We start from the raw sequence: 19,180 nt of genomic DNA on the forward strand, positions 1-19,180 counted from the left end.
TCGGTCCAATGATGTTCCCTAACTTCTTTGTCTATTTTGCACAGGTGAGAACCTATTATTATGTTAAAGGTTTCAGAAGTGACGACCTCTGCTTGGTTGTGATGCCGTGCACCCTCTCATTGTGTTCGTTGGTCAAAGAATGTACTGATATTGTACGATCTTTATTGATCATGGCTGGCGACGTAGAGTCAAATCCAGGCCCGACGACTGAGGAAATGATGAAAGAAGTCTTGAGCAATCAGAAACGTGACTCCAAGCTAATGAACGAAATACGTTGTGACCAAAAGAAAATAAGAAAGGAGATTTCCAGGAATTCAAATCAACTTGCGGAGCTGACGGAACGCGTAAAGAGAGTTGAAAGCCTCGGCGATGAATTGATACAATCTAATCACAAAGTTGCTGAACTTCAGCAAAGTGTAGCGCAGCTTCTTACTCGAGTTGATGACCTTGAAAATAGATCCAGGCGAAATAATTTAGTTATTTACGGTTTGCAAGAATCTGAAGCGGAATCCAGCTCCTCTCTTCTTAATACAGTTCAAAATGAACTGTTGTCTTCTAAGTTGGGCGTGGAGGTTTCTAGTATCGAAAGGATTCACAGACTAGGAAGGATGGTTGCGGGGAAAGTCCGTCCAGTAATCGTCAGGTTCTATGACTATCGAGAAAGGAACCTGGTTTTGAAAAATTGCCACAAACTAAAGGGAACAAAGATTGTGATTTTGGAAGACTTCTCTCAGCATGTACGTTCCGTTCGGAAGAAGTTGTGGGCATCTTGCCTCGGTGAGCGACTGAGAGGGGATAAAGCTCGTTTGTTTTACGATAAACTGGAAATTAACGGCAAGCGTTACTTTTGGAACTGTGACGCAGAATCTAGACAGGAGATGGAACCTATTGCTAATGCGTCTGCTTATCGCCCTGCAACGAGGTCAGTCACAAGAGCTAATACATTGTTGTCCATGGGACAAGATAGTTCAGTGTAGGAATTGTGTTCAGGGAGCGATATTGTCCGCAATTCAGTTAAAAGGTAGATGCAGATGTTAACAGTAAATTGTCGGAGCATTAAAAACAAAATTGATGAATTTGCTGTGTTGGTTGAATGTGCTGATCCCGACATAGTTGTAGGTACGGAATCTTGGTTGGACGATAGTATTCATGATGAGAAAGTGTTTCCAGCTGGTTTTACGGTGTATCGAAAGGATCGTCATGCTCATGGTGGAGGGTTTTTTATTTTGGTTAGAAGTTCAATTAAAAGTTTCCGCCTTGACATTGATACTGCTGACTGTGAATCAGTTTGGTGTGTAGTGGAAGGTATCAATGCTTCTCAAGTTGCTGTATGTGCATACTACCGACCACCCAATTCCGATTGCTCTTCATTAATTTCTTTATTCAATCAACTGTCGTTGGTACGAACAAACTATATGGTACTTCCGGGAGATTTTAATTTGCCTAATATTGAATGGAAAAGCGATCCTGTGTTTTTGTGCAATGTTGGAGTCTATTGTGAATTCCAACACATTCTTAAGGTTTTTGACTTATCGCAACACGTTAAGGCACCTACTAGAGGGGACGCCTTTCTTGACTTAGTCTTGTGTAATACCGACTCGATCATCAAAGACACTATTGTTGTCCCTGGTCTTAGTGACCATGATTGTGTGTCGACAACTGTTTCTTTACCACAAACATGTATAAACAGAGGGACGCCCAGAAAAGTGCATTTATATGACAGGGGTGATTATCTTGGTATTTCAAGAGAGTTGCAGGCGAACTTGTTCCGTTTTGCTGGGACGTGTCATACGGGGGACGTCTCTAGTCAGTGGGTGGTGTTTCGAAGTTTTTTAACTCGCTTGATTGACAAGTATATACCATTTAGAATACTTAGATCAAAGAAAAGATGCAACAAACCATACGTATCGTCAACCATTAGAAAGCTCATACGTAAAAGAAGTCGTTTGTACTGCCTGTATAAACCTAGCAGAAGTGAAATAACAAGAGCCAGACTATCAGCGGTATCAGGTCAGTTAAGAGTCGAACTAAAGCAAGCTAAAATTAGATATTTTCAAACTCTTAATGACCGTGTTAGTAGTAGCCGTGATCTGTGGAAGCACATTAGATGTAATGGCAAAACACAAGTCGGAATATCTAACATAGTCTATGATAACCTAAATCTAAATGACAACGTTGATATGGCGACTGCTTTCAGTTGTTATTTCAGTTCTGTGTTCAGTACTCCTCGAGTCCAAGTTGCCAACCCTGAGTTTGTGGCTAACGTGGAAGTGCCCATGGCCCCGCTTGTTCTTTCAGTTAACGGCATTATGAAATTATGCAATAATCTGGCTGTAAGAAAGTGTTCTGGCCCTGACATGATACCTGCTATTATTCTTCAACGCTGTAGTTCTTCTGTCTCCGAGTATTTGTTCCAGTTATTTGACCTGTCGTTAAAGACATCATCGCTTCCTGATGAGTGGAAACATGCAAACGTGGCTCCAATATTTAAGTCAGGTGATCGACGTTGTGTCGAAAATTATAGACCTGTGTCTCTCCTGTGTATCGTTTCAAAGATCCCTGAGCACATTGTTTACTCCAACGTTGCTAAACATTTAACTAATAATAACTTCCTGTCACCTTTTCAACACGGTTTTCGGTCAGGCTATTCATGCGTTACTCAGTTGACTTCCTTTCACCATAATATAGCCTTGGCGTGGGATGAGGGTATCCAAACTGATTGTGTTTTTCTTGATTTTCGGAAGGCGTTTGATTCTGTGCCTCATAGTTTGCTATGTTATAAGCTGCAAATGCTAAGATTAGATTCAATTGTCTTTAGGTGGTTATTAGATTACATGATGAATAGGTCACAACGTGTTGTAGTTAATGGTGCTAATTCGTGTCGATCCTTCGTGACCTCGGGTGTCCCTCAGGGGTCCGTTCTGGGGCCCTTGCTCTTTTTAATATATGTTAACTACATTACAACGAATATCCAGTCGAACATCCGATTATTCGCAGATGACTGCGTTGTGCATCGCAAGGTATCAGGACCGAATGACGCTCTCTTACTTCAGAGAGACCTTGACGCCATTGCTGCCTGGTGTGCTACATGGGGCATGACCCTAAATACTAGTAAATGTAAAGTTCTTCATTTTAACTGCACTAGTCGCACAAGAATACATTCGTATGTAATAGGATCTGTCCCTCTCGCGCTGACAAATGAATACAAATACTTGGGTGTTTTATTCCAGTCTAACTTACACTGGGAGAGTCACATCAATCAGGTTGTGTCCAGGGCAAGTCGTACTTTGTTTTTTCTTAGACGCAACTTTAAGCGGGCGCCGCGTAATGTAAAGGAAACTGTTTTCAAATCATACGTTCTCCCCATATTAGAGTATGCTTCGGTGGTGTGGGATCCCCAGCAGGAATATTTACAGAAAAGGATTCAGGGAGTTCAGAATATGGCAGCGAGGTTCGTGCCGGGTAATTATTCTTTTCTTATCCGCTCTCATGAACTTATTGCCGACTTAGGGTGGGACAATTTAAAGAATAGAAGGCGATATAAGCGATTGAAATTGCTGTACGATATTCATAGCGGAAACACTGGTCTAAATAAGGATGAATTTCTTCTACCACCTGTGTATGTATCGTCCAGGATGGATCATTCTAAAAAAATTGAACCATTGCGTTTTTCAACGAGTGTTTTAAAGCAATCCTTCTTTTGTTCCACCATCCCAGAGTGGAATTCTCTGCCCCAAGAAGCCGTTAATGCTGCCAATAATATATTATTTATGGCTGAGATTAGGTGTCTTATGCACTGATTCTTAGTTTTTGTTGTTACTCTTTTTTGTTTTTTCCGTTTCTACCATGTAATACTGTGTGTATTCAGTGTACAATATTGGTGTGTTTTCCCGAGAATGATGCAAGTAGCATCACCATTGTACTTCCTCACTCCTCTGCTGTAATGCCTCACGGCGCTGCAGAGCTCTCTGAATAAATAAAATACAAAATAAATTACTCGCTCCTTTTCTTCAGCGCGGGGGAGCGCATTTCGGCACTCCGTGTGGCGCAATGCGTGCTGATTTGACCTGCGTGACCCACGACCACGTATTATTGCAGTGCCTCTCTGGATGTGTTGTTGTCTTTTCTCTTGTTTCCGTAATTTCCGACCATCACTCCTTCCCAAGAATGGGGACCAATTGTGCTATGGGTACAAAAAACGCGTTTCGACTTCTAGCCTTTTCTTGTTTTCGCTAAGCTTCTGAGCGCCCTAATTATGACGCAGTCCTTCATCTGTTTTTGGGAAGCGTTGGTGATCGGTGGCACGAAAATGGTGCTTTTTTTCTTGTGTTCTCATAATCTCCGATCACCCCCACCTCGGAAAAAAGGGAGAGGGTCCAGGCAAACTGATATAGACTCATGGTAAGGGACATGGAAAAGATACTTCGCATCATAGAAAACCTTCCATATTGTCACACTACCAGGGGACTGTTTAAGAAGCATAGGATTATTAATATCTGGAAGTTATAAGACTATAAGCTGTATAATACATATCGAATAGTTGTTAAAGAAAATAATAAGACGTTCGTGTCACTATTCCATCTTTTACCCTCAGCACCTCACTATCCGCTCCGGCCAGGTCCTAGCTGGGTTACGCCTCGCGTACGTACAAATTATGGCAAACAGACCTTAGATGCTACGCTGTCCCGACTGTTAAATTGCACCGAAAATAAGATTGACATTGTTTGTGGTAGGAAAAAAGATGTTCTGGAATATTTCATAAGTGGTTGAACATGTGCGCACGGTTTGGTGATTTGTGCTATGAAAAGGGTGTTACCGTACTTTTGTGTTTAAAAATTCTGTTTATTGATGTAATTCTTTACTTTGTTAATATGGATGCCTTTGCTGCTGTGCTGTTACAGGAGACGAGCCTCGTCAAGCTTCAAGTGAAGCTTCTTGCTCGCTCCTTTTCACATCTTTGTGAATAAAGGTATTATTATTATTATTATAAATACAAATAAATTATATCTGTTTTCTAACTTCCCGTACCTTCGTAGTCTGTATTTCATTTTTCGTTTCAGCTATATATACAGGGTCGTCACGTAAAACTGACCATAATTTTTATAAAAAACTATAAGAGCACTATAGATGTTGTTTTCGCAGGTGGGTCCTACGGCCTAGCGGACATCCCCTCGAAGAAAGTGTGCAACTACAAGATGGCTAATTACATAAAATTCATTAATTAACTTTTTAATTAGGGGATTAAACACAGGAGCACACTATCGCCTCTTGCATCCTGGAAAAAGATTAAAAGAAAATAGAAAATGAAAACCAAGATAAGGTACTTTGGATAGCGTCACCTGATACATTAATTTGTGTTTTGTTTCCGCAAGTTAAAGCTCATCATCGACGCATGAGGCGACGCTGTGCTCCTTCAGGTTTTCACATTGAGGGGTGAAGGGAAAACGCGTCTCTAAAGATGCGCAGCGAGATGGCAAAAGCGAGAGTGGCAGAGTGAGAGGCCATCCTAGTTGCAAGCCATTTCACGTTTGGCAAATCTTGAAACCCGCACATGCGTTAAAATATCTAGCCCCAATTATTGATATGCAAATGAGCCGAGACCAAAACAGCCGCGACCGGGAACGCGGGGAGTACAGCGCTCATTTCACGTCAGAGGGCCACGTGATTTGGAGCGGTGGAGATGATTGGAGTAGGTGCTGCTCAGCTGGCCTGATAACCCGATTTCCGGCCCAAGATAAGCCTCCGTCGGCGTGGGTGATGCGCTCCTCAAGCGCGCTTTTTCGGTTTCGGCTCATTTGCATACCAAAATTCGGGGATAGATATTTTAGTGCACGTGCGTGCTTTAGAATTTTTTGGTGTTCAACGAGGATAGTCTCTCAATCTTCTATCTCACTTTTGGCCGAAATTCCCTAATTAAAAAGTTAATTATTGAAATTCAGGCCATTAGTCAGCTGAAAGTTACATACTCCCTTCCAGAGGATGTCCGCCTGGCCGTAGAACTCAACTGCAAAAACAACATCTATGCTGCTGTGGTAGCTTTTTTATGAATATTCTGGTCAGTGCATGCAGTTACATGATGCACCCTATACAGGGTGTTTTGTATTCGTTACTGAATTTTTATAGAAAAACTAGTAGAGCAAAATAGATGCCGTTTCAGCAGATAGGTTATACGGCCAGGCAGACATCCTGTAGGACAGCGTATGCAAGTGCTGGACGACTAGTTATGCCGGTTTCGGCTCATTTGCACAGCGAAATTTGGCAATTTATATCTGGAAGTACGTTCGCTTCACAGGTTGGTTAAAAAGGGCGGTGGATTTGAATAATGACTGACTCCAGTCGTGTCATCCCTCATCTCACAGAAAAAAATTAATTAATAAGTTAATTAATGAATTTTAGCTAATTAGTCGTCCAGTAGTTGGCTAGTTCCATCTCAAATCGAACAGTCCGGTACACTTGATGTCTCGAATGAACGGGAAAAAAATATATGTGGAAGCCATCGGTGAGTTAGGAGAAATAAACGCTTTCCGAATTCTCTGCGCTGCGCGGTTCGGGAAGTAGGAGAGGAGGAAAAAATTGCCTCTCATAAGACGATGTCGTCGCGCGCGGGTTTGAGCGTTCGCTATAAGGCTATTTCTTGTCGCATTATATAAATTTCTTGATCTGGCTTTAGACCACTTAGGGCACAATAGGATCCTGCGTTGGCAGTGCTGTGTCCGTTTTTGTTTGTCTACAAAAAAATATCAAAGTTGACTCAAAGTGCCGAAAAGCACCATATTCACTGCAACTTTGCGGACGATGTACAAAACGGATAAGATTGAGTTTTATGCCGTTTAATTTGTCATTCATGTGGCTATCGAATGATGTATGATTTGTTGCTCTACTCTGTCAGGAACGTAAGCAATACCTCTTTCAGTAACACCATACCACCGAAAAATGACGAATTTCGGAAGCCTTTATCTAAAAAACCCCACCAAAAACTTGCCTCGAAAATTTTATATGTTATAGGTAGTTCCTTAGACTATGCACAGAAGAAAAATCAAAAGTCGGACTTTATCAGTAGGCGCACTGTGATTTTTTTGCCAGCCCTATACGCAGAGCGCATTCAAGCCGTGGCACCGTGTCCCGCGTGTTGCAAAATCGAATTTTCCAAAGGGACTTTCAACTTCTGTCTTTACATAAAAAGTAATTGCTATCATTTGAAACCGTTCTGAGCGCTTGCGTTCATAATAGTGTTGTAATCGCTGAATGTAGATTGTGGAGCAATCATATGTGCTCACATTTTTTGCGGGATGACACACATGCATTGCAAGTGCTGGGAGCCCGTCAAGAACAGAATGCTTTAGAATACTTTTGCGTTTTTATAAGAGGTATATTTGTCCACGGTGATCATATCGAAGCATATTTACAGTACACAGAATAACAAGAACTTGACAGCGAAGAAGACAAGGTGACGAAGGTAAGAAGGTAACGTAAGTTATGCAGAGCATTCTGGGTGGATGAGAGTGCTCGTGTCATGAACTGCTTTAGGCCGTTGTGGAAGCCACTTTCCTTAATGTTACTTTTGATGGCAGGTTCTTGTCAGATTTTCTTTCAAATGTGGGCAACATTGCTGCGTGTTGTGATTCAGCCACCTTTGCTGTGAAGTACTTGAAGCAGCTTCTGATAGCTGACCCACTTCTGTTACGCCTTCGGCTTGATCTGCTGGAACCACAGTCTTTATGGCAGATATGGCCGATCTCCGAAGCAACGCGAAAATCCTTTGTCTATAGCACTTTTTTCTTGTGTATGAGGCGGTAGTCAGCGAAATCCACACGATCAGCACTGTACAACGAAGAGGCCATTGAGGTAGGTGTGATACCAGGACGACACACTACAGTAATAATGCAGATGTCGTCGCACACTCTGTACAAGGGCACTCCATGCACTTCTGTAGTCGAGAAGTGAGTGAAGCGTCTTCTGTGTGTAGGCGAAACTTTGCGCAAGGTGTCTTCAGGAAGTAAATGCGATCAGGACCTTCCCATGGTCGCAGCATGTCGAACCGAATGACATATTGGACAGCGGCGCCGGTCGGGCTGTTTCGGCAAGGTTCGCAAAATGCACCATGAATTAGCCTTGAGTGTGTGCGTATGACACTACAACATTTTCCTCAGTGCAATTTCCCCCGTCCGAGGTCATGAGGCCGTAGGAAAGGAAATGTTTCAAAGAATACTGGAAGTCACTGCGTCCCTCCTGCCATAATGCGTACAGTAAATATGCTTGTTTAGAATAACCCTGAACAGATATCCTTCTTACAAAGATGTAAAATCATTCTGTTCTTCCCTTGCTCCCAGCACTTGCAATTCATGTGTGACATCCCGCAAAAAATGCGAGCACATCTGGTTGCTCCACAATCTAGATTCAGCGATTACACCATTGTTATGAACGCAAACGCTCAGAACCTTGAAAAAGAAACCTTGAAACCTCAGAATGGTTTCAAATGACAGCATTTACTTTTTATATGAAGACAGAAGTTGAAAGTCCCTTTGGAAAATTCGAGTTTGCAACATGCGGGACACGGTGCCTCCGCTTGAATGCGCTCCGCGTATAGGGTTGGCAAAAAATTCACAGTGCGCCTACCGATAAAGTCCGAATTTTGATTTTGCTTCTGTGCATAGTCTAAGGAACTACCTACAACATATAAAATTTTCGAGGTAAGTTTTTGGTGGGGTTTTTTAGATAACGGCTTCCGAAATTCGTCAATTTTTGGTGGTGTGGTGCTACTAAAAGAGGTGTTGCTTACGTTCCTTACAGAGTAGAGCAACAAATTATACATCATTCGATAGCCCTATGAATGACAAATTAAACGGCATAAAGCTCAGTCTTATCCGTTTTGTACATCGTCCGCAAAGCTGCAGTGAATATGGTGTTTTTCGGCACTTTGAGTCAACTTTGATATTTTTTTGCAGACAAACAAAAACCGGCACAGCACTGCCAACGAAGGATCCTATTGTGCCCTAAGTGGTCTAAAGCCAGATCAAGAAATTTATATAATGCGACAAGAAATAGCCTTGTAGCGAACGCTCAAACCCGCTAGCGGCGACGTCGCCTTATGAGAGGCAGTTTTTTCCTCCTCTCCTATTTCCCGAACAGCGCAGCGCAGAGAATTCGGAAAGCGTTTATTTCTCCTAACTCACCGATGGCTTCAACATATATTTTTTTCCCGTTCATTCGAGACATCAAGTGTACCGGCTTGTTCGATTTGAGATGGAACTAGCCAGTTACAAACACTGTCCTATAGGATGTTTGCCTGGTCGTATAACCCACCTATTAAAACGACATCTATTTTGCTCTGCTAGTTTTGCAAACAAAAAATTCTGTAGCGAATAAAAAACGCCCTGTATATACAGTGTGTCACAGCTAACAGCTAACAGATTTTTAAAACATACAGATCACTTTTTTCGAGATGAAATCAATTGCAGGATAGCATATGCTGAAGGGCATTCCTTAGGAGGGCACCAGCAAACTCCTAACTCCTAGGACAATGTCCTAATTAACTTTCAATGATTAATTTTCTAATTATAAAAGCTGCAAGGTCGTCCCAATGAGAACATGTGGTCCCTTCGGTCACCTGATACCGTTGCTGTTTTCAGAACAAAAATCCGTTTGATAGATCCTCCGCAAGAAAATCGAGAGGGAACATAATTTTTGTTCTTTATTTTGTTCATTGCGCATCTTCCGAGACGCATCTTTCCTTCACCCCCAGTGTGAGAGGGTGAAACAGCACACTATCGCCCTGCAATGAACAAAAGAAAGAAGAAATGGTGCTCCTTCACGAATTTTTTGCGAACGATCTATCGAACGGATTTTTGTTCTGAAAACGGCATCGGTATCAGGTGACTAGAATGGACCAGATGCTCTCATTGGGACGACCTTGTAGCGTTTATAATTAAAAAGTTAATTATTGAAAGATAATTAGGACATAGCCTTAGGAGTTCGCTGGTGGCCTCCTAAGGAGTACCCTTCAACATATGCTGTACTGCAATTGATTTCATCTCGAAAAAAGTGACATATAAAGTTTTAAAAAATCTGTTAGCAGTTAGCTGGGACACACTACCGTCACTGTGGAACATAGACGTCTCGCTGAGACGCACTGTTTGTGCCAACCCAAGGTCGTGTCACTTCCCTGCGCAGGGCAGAAGAGTCCCAAGTAGGACGAAACAGCAGTACGCGACTGAGAGTGTACGATCAACTTATAAACATATTCTCCACGTGCAGCCACAGAGCTTCGGCTATTTTCCCTCTGTATATGTGCTTGTTCACTTGCACTGCGGCCTTCACAGGTGGCGCCGTCAACGTGAAACAGTGATGTTTCGCCGAAACGCAGTGTTTGTGCCGACCCAAGATCGTGTCACTTCCCTGCGCAGGGCAGACGAGTCCCGAGTAGGACGAAACAGCTGTACTCGGCTGCGTGTGTACGATGAACTTATAAACATATTGTCCACTTGCAGCCACAGAGCTTCGGCTATTTTTCCCTCTGTATATGTACTTGTTCACTTGCACTGCGGCCTTCACAGGTGGCGCCGTCAACGTGAAACAGTGATGTTTCGCTGAGACGCACTGTTTGTGCCAACCCAAGGTCGTGTCACTTCCCTGCGCAGGGCAGACGAGTCCCAAGTAGGACGAAACAGCAGTACGCGACTGAGAGTGTACGATCAACTTATAAACATATTCTCCACGTGCAGCCACAGAGCTTCGGCTATTTTCCCTCTGTATATGTGCTTGTTCACTTGCACTGCGGCCTTCACAGGTGGCGCCGTCAACGTGAAACAGTGATGTTTCGCCGAAACGCAGTGTTTGTGCCGACCCAAGATCGTGTCACTTCCCTGCGCAGGGCAGACGAGTCCCGAGTAGGACGAAACAGCAGTACGCGACTGAGAGTGTACGATCAACTTATAAACATATTGTCCACTTTCAGCCACAGAGCTTCGGCTATTTTTCCCTCTATATCTACTTGTTCACTTGCACTGCGGCCTTCACAGGTGGCGCCGTCAACGTGAAACAGTGATGTTTCGCTGAGACGCACTGTTTGTGCCAACCCAAGGTCGTGTCACTTCCCTGCGCAGGGCAGACGAGTCCCAAGTAGGACGAAACAGCAGTACGCGACTGAGAGTGTACGATCAACTTATAAACATATTCTCCACGTGCAGCCACAGAGCTTCGGCTATTTTCCCTCTGTATATGTGCTTGTTCACTTGCACTGCGGCCTTCACAGGTGGCGCCGTCAACGTGAAACAGTGATGTTTCGCCGAAACGCAGTGTTTGTGCCGACCCAAGATCGTGTCACTTCCCTGCGCAGGGCAGACGAGTCCCGAGTAGGACGAAACAGCAGTACGCGACTGAGAGTGTACGATCAACTTATAAACATATTGTCCACTTGCAGCCACAGAGCTTCGGCTATTTTTCCCTCTGTATATGTGCTTGTTCACTTGCACTGCGGCCTTTACAGGTGGCGCCGGCAACGTGAAACAGTGATGTTTCGCTGAGGCGCACTGTTTGTGCCAACCCAAGGTCGTGTCACTTCCCTGCGCAGGGCAGACGAGTCCCGAGTAGGACGAAACAGCTGTACTCGGCTGCGTGTGTACGATCAACTCATAAACATATTGTCCACTTGCAGCCACAGAGCTTCGGCTATTTTTCCCTCTATATCTACTTGTTCACTTGCACTGCGGCCTTTACAGGTGGCGCCGGCAACGTGAAACAGTGATGTTTCGCTGAGACGCACTGTTTGTGCCGACCCAAGATCGTGTCACTTCCCTGCGTGGGGCCGACGAGTCCCGAGTAGGACGAAACAGCTGTACTCGGCTGCGTGTGTACGATCAACTTATAAACATATTGTCCACTTGCAGCCACAGAGCTTCGGCTATTTTTCCCTCTGTATATGTACTTGTTCACTTGCACTGCGGCCTTTACAGGTGGCGCCGGCAACGTGAAACAGTGATGTTTCGCTGAGACGCACTGTTTGTGCCGACCCAAGATCGTGTCACTTCCCTGCGTGGGGCCGACGAGTCCCGAGTAGGACGAAACAGCTGTACTCGGCTGCGTGTGTACGATCAACTTATAAACATATTGTCCACTTGCAGCCACAGAGCTTCGGCTATTTTCCCCTCTGTATATGTACTTGTTCACTTGCACTGCGGCCTTTACAGGTGGCGCCGGCAACGTGAAACAGTGATGTTTCGCTGAGACGCACTGTTTGTGCCGACCCAAGATCGTGTCACTTCCCTGCGTGGGGCCGACGAGTCCCGAGTAGGACGAAACAGCTGTACTCGGCTGCGTGTGTACGATCAACTTATAAACATATTGTCCACTTGCAGCCACAGAGCTTCGGCTATTTTTCCCTCTGTATATGTACTTGTTCACTTGCACTGCGGCCTTTACAGGTGGCGCCGTCAACGTGAAACAGTGATGTTTCGCTGAGACGCACTGTTTCTGCCGACCCAAGATCGTGTCACTTCCCTGCGTGGGGCCGACGAGTCCCGAGTAGGACGAAACAGCTGTACTCGGCTGCGTGTGTACGATCAACTTATAAACATATTGTCCACTTGCAGCCACAGAGCTTCGGCTATTTTTCCCTCTGTATATGTACTTGTTCACTTGCACTGCGGCCTTCACAGGTGGCGCCGTCAACGTGAAACAGTGATGTTTCGCTGAGACGCACTGTTTCTGCCGACCCAAGATCGTGTCACTTCCCTGCGCCGGGCAGACGAGTCCCGAGTAGGACGAAACAGCTGTACTCGGCTGCGTGTGGACGATCAACTTATAAACATATTGTCCACTTGCAGCCACAGAGCTTCGACTATTTTTCCCTCTGTATATGTACTTGTTCACTTGCACTGCGGCCTTCACAGGTGGCGCCGTCAACGTGAAACAGTGATGTTTCGCTGAGACGCACTGTTTCTGCCGACCCAAGATCGTGTCACTTCCCTGCGTGGGGCAGACGAGTCCCGAGTAGGACGAAACAGCTGTACTCGGCTGCGTGTGTACGATCAACTTATAAACATATTGTCCACTTGCAGCCACAGAGCTTCGGCTATTTTTACCTCTGTATATGTACTTGTTCACTTGCACTGCGGCCTTCACAGGTGGCGCCGTCAACGTGAAACAGTGATGTTTCGCTGAGACGCACTGTTTCTGCCGACCCAAGATCGTGTCACTTCCCTGCGTGGGGCAGACGAGTCCCGAGTAGGACGAAACAGCTGTACTCGGCTGCGTGTGTACGATCAACTTATAAACATATTGTCCACTTGCAGCCACAGAGCTTCGGCTATTTTTACCTCTGTATATGTACTTGTTCACTTGCACTGCGGCCTTCACAGGTGGCGCCGTCAACGTGAAACAGTGATGTTTCGCTGAGACGCACTGTTTCTGCCGACCCAAGATCGTGTCACTTCCCTGCGTGGGGCAGACGAGTCCCGAGTAGGACGAAACAGCTGTACTCGGCTGCGTGTGTACGATCAACTTATAAACATATTGTCCACTTGCAGCCACAGAGCTTCGGCTATTTTTACCTCTGTATATGTACTTGTTCACTTGCACTGCGGCCTTCACAGGTGGCGCCGTCAACGTGAAACAGTGATGTTTCGCTGAGACGCACTGTTTCTGCCGACCCAAGATCGTGTCACTTCCCTGCGTGGGGCAGACGAGTCCCGAGTTGGACGAAACAGCTGTACTCGGCTGCGTGTGTACGATCAACTTATAAACATATTGTCCACTTGCAGCCATAGAGCTTCGGCTATTTTTCCGTCTGTATATGTACTTGTTCACTTGCACTGCGGCCTTCACAGGTGGCGCCGTCAACGTGAAACAGTGATGTTTCGCTGAGACGCACTGTTTCTGCCGACCCAAGATCGTGTCACTTCCCTGCGTGGGGCAGAGGAGTCCCGAGTAGGACGAAACAGCTGTACTCGGCTGCGTGTGTACGATCAACTTATAAACATATTGTCCACTTGCAGCCATAGAGCTTCGGTATTTTTCCGTCTGTATATGTACTTGTTCACTTGCACTGCGGCCTTCACAGGTGGCGCCGTCAACGTGAAACAGTGATGTTTCGCTGAGACGCACTGTTTGTGCCGACCCAAGATCGTGTCACTTCCCTGCGTGGGGCAGAGGAGTCCCGAGTGGGACGAAACAGCTGTACTCGGCTGCGTGTGTACGATCAACTTATAAACATATTGTCCACTTGCAGCCATAGAGCTTCGGCTATTTTTCCGTCTGTATATGTACTTGTTCACTTGCACTGCGGCCTTCACAGGTGGCGCCGTCAACGTGAAACAGTGATGTTTCGCTGAGACGCACTGTTTGTGCCGACCCAAGATCGTGTCACTTCCCTGCGTGGGGCAGAGGAGTCCCGAGTGGGACGAAACAGCTGTACTCGGCTGCGTGTGTACGATCAACTTATAAACATATTGTCCACTTGCAGCCACAGAGCTTCGGCTATTTTTCCCTCTGTATATGTACTTGTTCACTTGCACTGCGGCCTTCACAGGTGGCGCCGTCAACGTGAAACAGTGATGTTTCGCTGAGACGCACTGTTTGTGCCGACCCAAGATGGTGTCACTTCCCTGCGCCGGGCAGACGAGTCCCGAGTAGGACGAAACAGCTGTACTCGGCTGCGTGTGTACGATCAACTTATAAACATATTGTCCACTTGCAGCCACAGAGCTTCGGCTATTTTTCCCTCTGCATATGTACTTGTTCACTTGCACTGCGGCCTTCACAGGTGGCGCCGTCAACGTGAAACAGTGAGATTTCGCTGAGACGCACTGTTTCTGCCGACCCAAGATGGTGTCACTTCCCTGCGCCAGGCAGACGAGTCCCGAGTAGGACGAAACAGCTGTACTCGGCTGCGTGTGTACGATCAACTTATAAACATATTGTCCACTTGCAGCCACAGAGCTTCGGCTATTTTTCCCTCTGTATATGTACTTGTTCACTTGCACTGCGGCCTTCACAGGTGGCGCCGTCAACGTGAAACAGTGATGTTTCGCTGAGACGCGCTGTTTCTGCCGACCCAAGATGGTGTCACTTCCCTGCGCCGGGCAGACGAGTCCCGAGTAGGACGAAACAGCTGTACTCGGCTGCGTGTGTACGATCAACTTATAAACATATTGTCGACTTGCAGCCACAGAGCTTCGGCTATTTTTCCCTCTGTATATGTACTTGTTCACTTGCAGTGCGGCCTTCACAGGTGGCGCCGTCAACGTGAAACAGTGATGTTTCGCTGAGACGCACTGTTTGTGCCGACCCAAGATGGTGTCACTTCCCTGCGCCGGGCAGACGAGTCCCGAGTAGGACGAAACAGCTGTACTCGGCTGCGTGTGTACGATCAACTTATAAACATATTCTCCACGTGCAGCCACAGACTGATGAGCACGTCACCGGTCTGCGCTGAACGCCACCGCCGCCGGCCCAAAATGGAGCCAACGCCACAGCCGACAAAAACGGCATCGGCACACACCTCTACGTCCAAGTCTCCAATAGAAGCTGGTTCATGGCGTCTTGCCTCTCCGTGAGCGTTTATACCGCTTCCATATGTGTCGCACGGATCACCGTCTTGTGGCATGTCGCCGGAGCACTGCTTCCTTCACTGTCACATTCCGCTGCTTCTGTGCAGCACAGTGGCGGATGTTTTCGAGCTTCTAAGAGTAGAATGGGCGATCGTAAGTTTCAAGGAACCGTTGCTGGCTGCAGCAAGGTATCGGACACATTTGGCATGCCTGATCGCTGAAATGAGTTTTCAAAGTTGGATACGCCGGTGCCGGTTAGCCTTCGATGGCCCCCACTGCGGAAGTGTACAAGGTCTGTTTCAGGCAGTTCGTGCTGGATTACGGGCGCATATCACCCGCGAACTCGCCGTTCTTGGTCCAGTCGAGTGCTCCCGTCGCTGAATGTGCTCCACACGCATCTTCCGCTATGATCAGGATGAGTGGCATATTGTGTTCTAGCAAGTTTGCTAGACTTGTACTGTCCTCCATCGCTCTCTCTCACTCTCCCGTATATCATGGATTGCTCGCATGGTATGGGCAGTTGTTTGTGTGTTGTTATCCTGACTTTTAGAATAGTGCCCCATTAGTGTTAGAAGTCCTACCTCCATAGGTAGCTCTCTTGCTTGACGACAGTAAACTGTAGTACGGGACAAGACGCAATGCTTGCCCATACCACATATCAAGACTTTTTCTACGGCTGTGCCTCCTAGAGCTGTTCAATGTGTGTGTGTGTGTGTGTTTGTGTGTTCGAAAGATTTAAGAAAAATCTTTCCGGAACAGCACCGCAAGCGGTACTGCCCCGACGACCTTGTTATCGGCCGCGCATCAAAGACACATGGCGTGTATTGGCATCGGAGCGGAAGACCAGCCACACAGACAAAAGTGTGTATTGACATCAAATAGAAGGCCGGCCACAGTAGCCGGCTTCCTGTAGCATCTCAGACAGACTCGAACAACATTCTGAACACTAACTCTCGCCCAGCGACTAAAGCTGTTTAGATATTTTAGGAAAAATCTTCCCGGAAACAACACCGCAAGCGATGCTGCGTGTTTAGAGATTGCTATACGAAAGAATAAAATTCTTTCCCGGAACAGCACCGCAAGTGGTACTGCCCCGTCGACCTTTTTATCGGCCGTACCAGTCAAAGACACGGCCCACCCAGGGGCGGACCGCGTTATCAAGGGGCCCTTCTCCATATATGAAGGACCGGCTCCCTTTCGCCTCCCTCCACCGCGAAAGATCTGGCCCCAAAAGGCGAAAGATCAATACGCGGATTTGAAGGGAGACCAGAGCATACCAGAGACGAGGACAAAAGAGTGTATTGGCATCAAATGGAAGGCAACAAGGCGAGACAAAAGAAAACAAATGGTTCTAGTGTAATGAATAGCAAAACAGTGCATGTCGAGGGTTATTATTTAGGTTTAGTCTCAGCGTTTATATTTGACGGTGAACAGAGTAACATGGTCAGAAAAGACGTGTGCGCTGAAACTTTTTTAAAAGTCACTTACTGGGGAAAAATATTTATTCTTCTTGATGGTATCGTCAACAAATTCCACAAGCGACATGTGCCCGTATTCACCAGTTCCACTGGCCCACTGGTTTAGTGACATCTTGTTTAAGTTGATCATTCGTCCGCCACTCACGCATAACCACCCAGTTCAATCCCCACTGCCGTGAGACCCATGGCGGCCCCCATGGGGCTTGTATCCACGGCGCATGCGTATTTGAAGGCAGATGTCTCGGAGCTAGGGTGACGATAGGCCTAATCTACGTTTCGCCGGATATTTTTCGGCGAATTAAAGGTAAGTTTGGACTCGTAAAGCTACTACAGGTTTTCTTGCCCATTTTAGTCCAAGCGCCATCTGATTTAATCCAGGCGTCATCTGAAATAATCCAGGCGCCATTCAGTTTAATCCGGGTGCCATTTGAAATAATTCTACCCCTCGTGTGAATACACGGTTATAGTGCTTAAAACCCCTGTGGACTAATTCAGATGGCACACGGATTAGATTGAATAGCACCTGGACTATTTCAGAAGTCACCCGGATTAAACTGAATGGCGCCTGGGCACCTGGCACCTGGACTAATTCAGATGTCACTTGGACTAAAATGGGCGGGAAAACCTGTAGAAGCGTTCGTAAGGCGCATATTCTTAGACTCAAACCAATATTGGCCCTGAATGTCTCATTTCGTTCACGGTTCATACGACTTAAACCCGGTGGTGTAGCGATGGTCTAACGGGCTTTTTGCTGAAGAACTGACGCCTCCTGTCGCCTTTGATAGCTCGCATTTTGGATTGAGGGCATGTGGTTAGAAGTTGGAAGGCCGCAAAACAACGCACCGAGCTACGGTTAAGTCGCATTTAGTTATTCCGCTATCGCAAGTGATCGAGAAGGACGGCATCCCGTTGCCGCTATTGAAAAGTGGATGAAGTAAAGACCTTCCAGGATGCGTAACTTTGTACAAGGAACAGGTATGGGAACACGTGAAGCGAAAACAGTGTCAGTCAAGCAAGCACACCACGGCTGGTTCTACATGAAAAGCACGTTAGCAAACGCAACGTGATGCTGAGCGCTGTTTGTTGGGTAGCATAGGGCCTATGTACATACCGTATAAAAATACGTGAAAGGCTATTATTTTGCAAAAGCCACACTAGATCTGAAAATACACCCGAGGAGACACTGCTGAAGTCAACAAAAGACAGAAATGTGCCTCGATGTTTTATTATACAAAATGTTCTCATAATTGCACACAGGTTCGGCTACCTCTACTGTGCACTCAGGCTCTGTCCTTGGGCACAGTATGCTTCAAGTAGGGCTGTTTGATTTCCTCGATGACAGCAAAAATATACAGAGAGGGGACAAAAGCATCGTAATTTACAAACATGCAAAGCGTGTAATTATTTCTGGCTTATCCTGCGCTTGAATACTGAGCTGATCGTACTGACTGCCGCAAATATTTGTATCTAAAACCCGACGTGACACAAGTATCGTAAACAAGCCTGCACCCCCTTTTTTTTCGCACGCAATTAATAGAAGTTCACTTTAGTATTTAATCGCGTGTAAATATAACCTGACCTTTAAACTGCTGTCTTCTTTTTAGGCGGTTGTACCTACCCAGAAGAACAACAGTGTTGTTCTCCTTCCTGTGGCTAAAAACTCTTGGCACATAATCGACGTGGTTCTTATCATTGTTTGTCTCACCTTAAATAAAAACATGAACGAAGGAGTTATTGCGCAACCGAAAACATTCGAGTCAGGTAGATGCGAACAATGAAACTTGCGTGGTAAATAACTTTCTTACCATGGCGAAGTGTTCATTGTATATTCTTTAATATGTCGTAGGTTTCCAAGGCTTGCTTGTCTTTCCCCAGCCGTTTTGCGGCGCGGATCCACGCGTCCCGGCTTTATGGATACTTTCTTCCACAAGGGAGTGCAAAAAGCCTAACCCCTTTGCCTTTCACATAGTAGTCTGCATGGAGGTAAGAAACTAAGGGGAGGGCTATAAACGCGGAGGGCCGTGGGACTCATATAGGGGTCGCTCTTGGCAATGCCACGCCCAACTAGTTGTCCGGTCACGTGATCCCCACCTAGCCCAGAAAACCACGAATGTCTACTGGACGCACCAGTAATATCCAAATATCTAAGGCCGAGAG

General features: G+C 46.0%; 1 protein-coding gene across 1 annotated transcript; it reads left to right on the forward strand.

The window, feature by feature from the left end:
* Positions 1-101: 101 nt before the first annotated feature.
* LOC135390831 (protein unc-13 homolog C-like) lies at positions 102-977 on the forward strand. Its single transcript, XM_064620805.1, has one exon. The coding sequence runs from the start codon at positions 102-104 to the stop codon at positions 975-977; it is 876 nt and encodes a 291-aa protein (XP_064476875.1).
* The last annotated feature ends 18,203 nt before the right edge of the window (positions 978-19,180 follow it).

This window comes from Ornithodoros turicata, chromosome 1 (genome assembly GCF_037126465.1).
Source record: "Ornithodoros turicata isolate Travis chromosome 1, ASM3712646v1, whole genome shotgun sequence".
Classification (NCBI taxonomy): Eukaryota; Metazoa; Arthropoda; class Arachnida; order Ixodida; family Argasidae; genus Ornithodoros; species Ornithodoros turicata.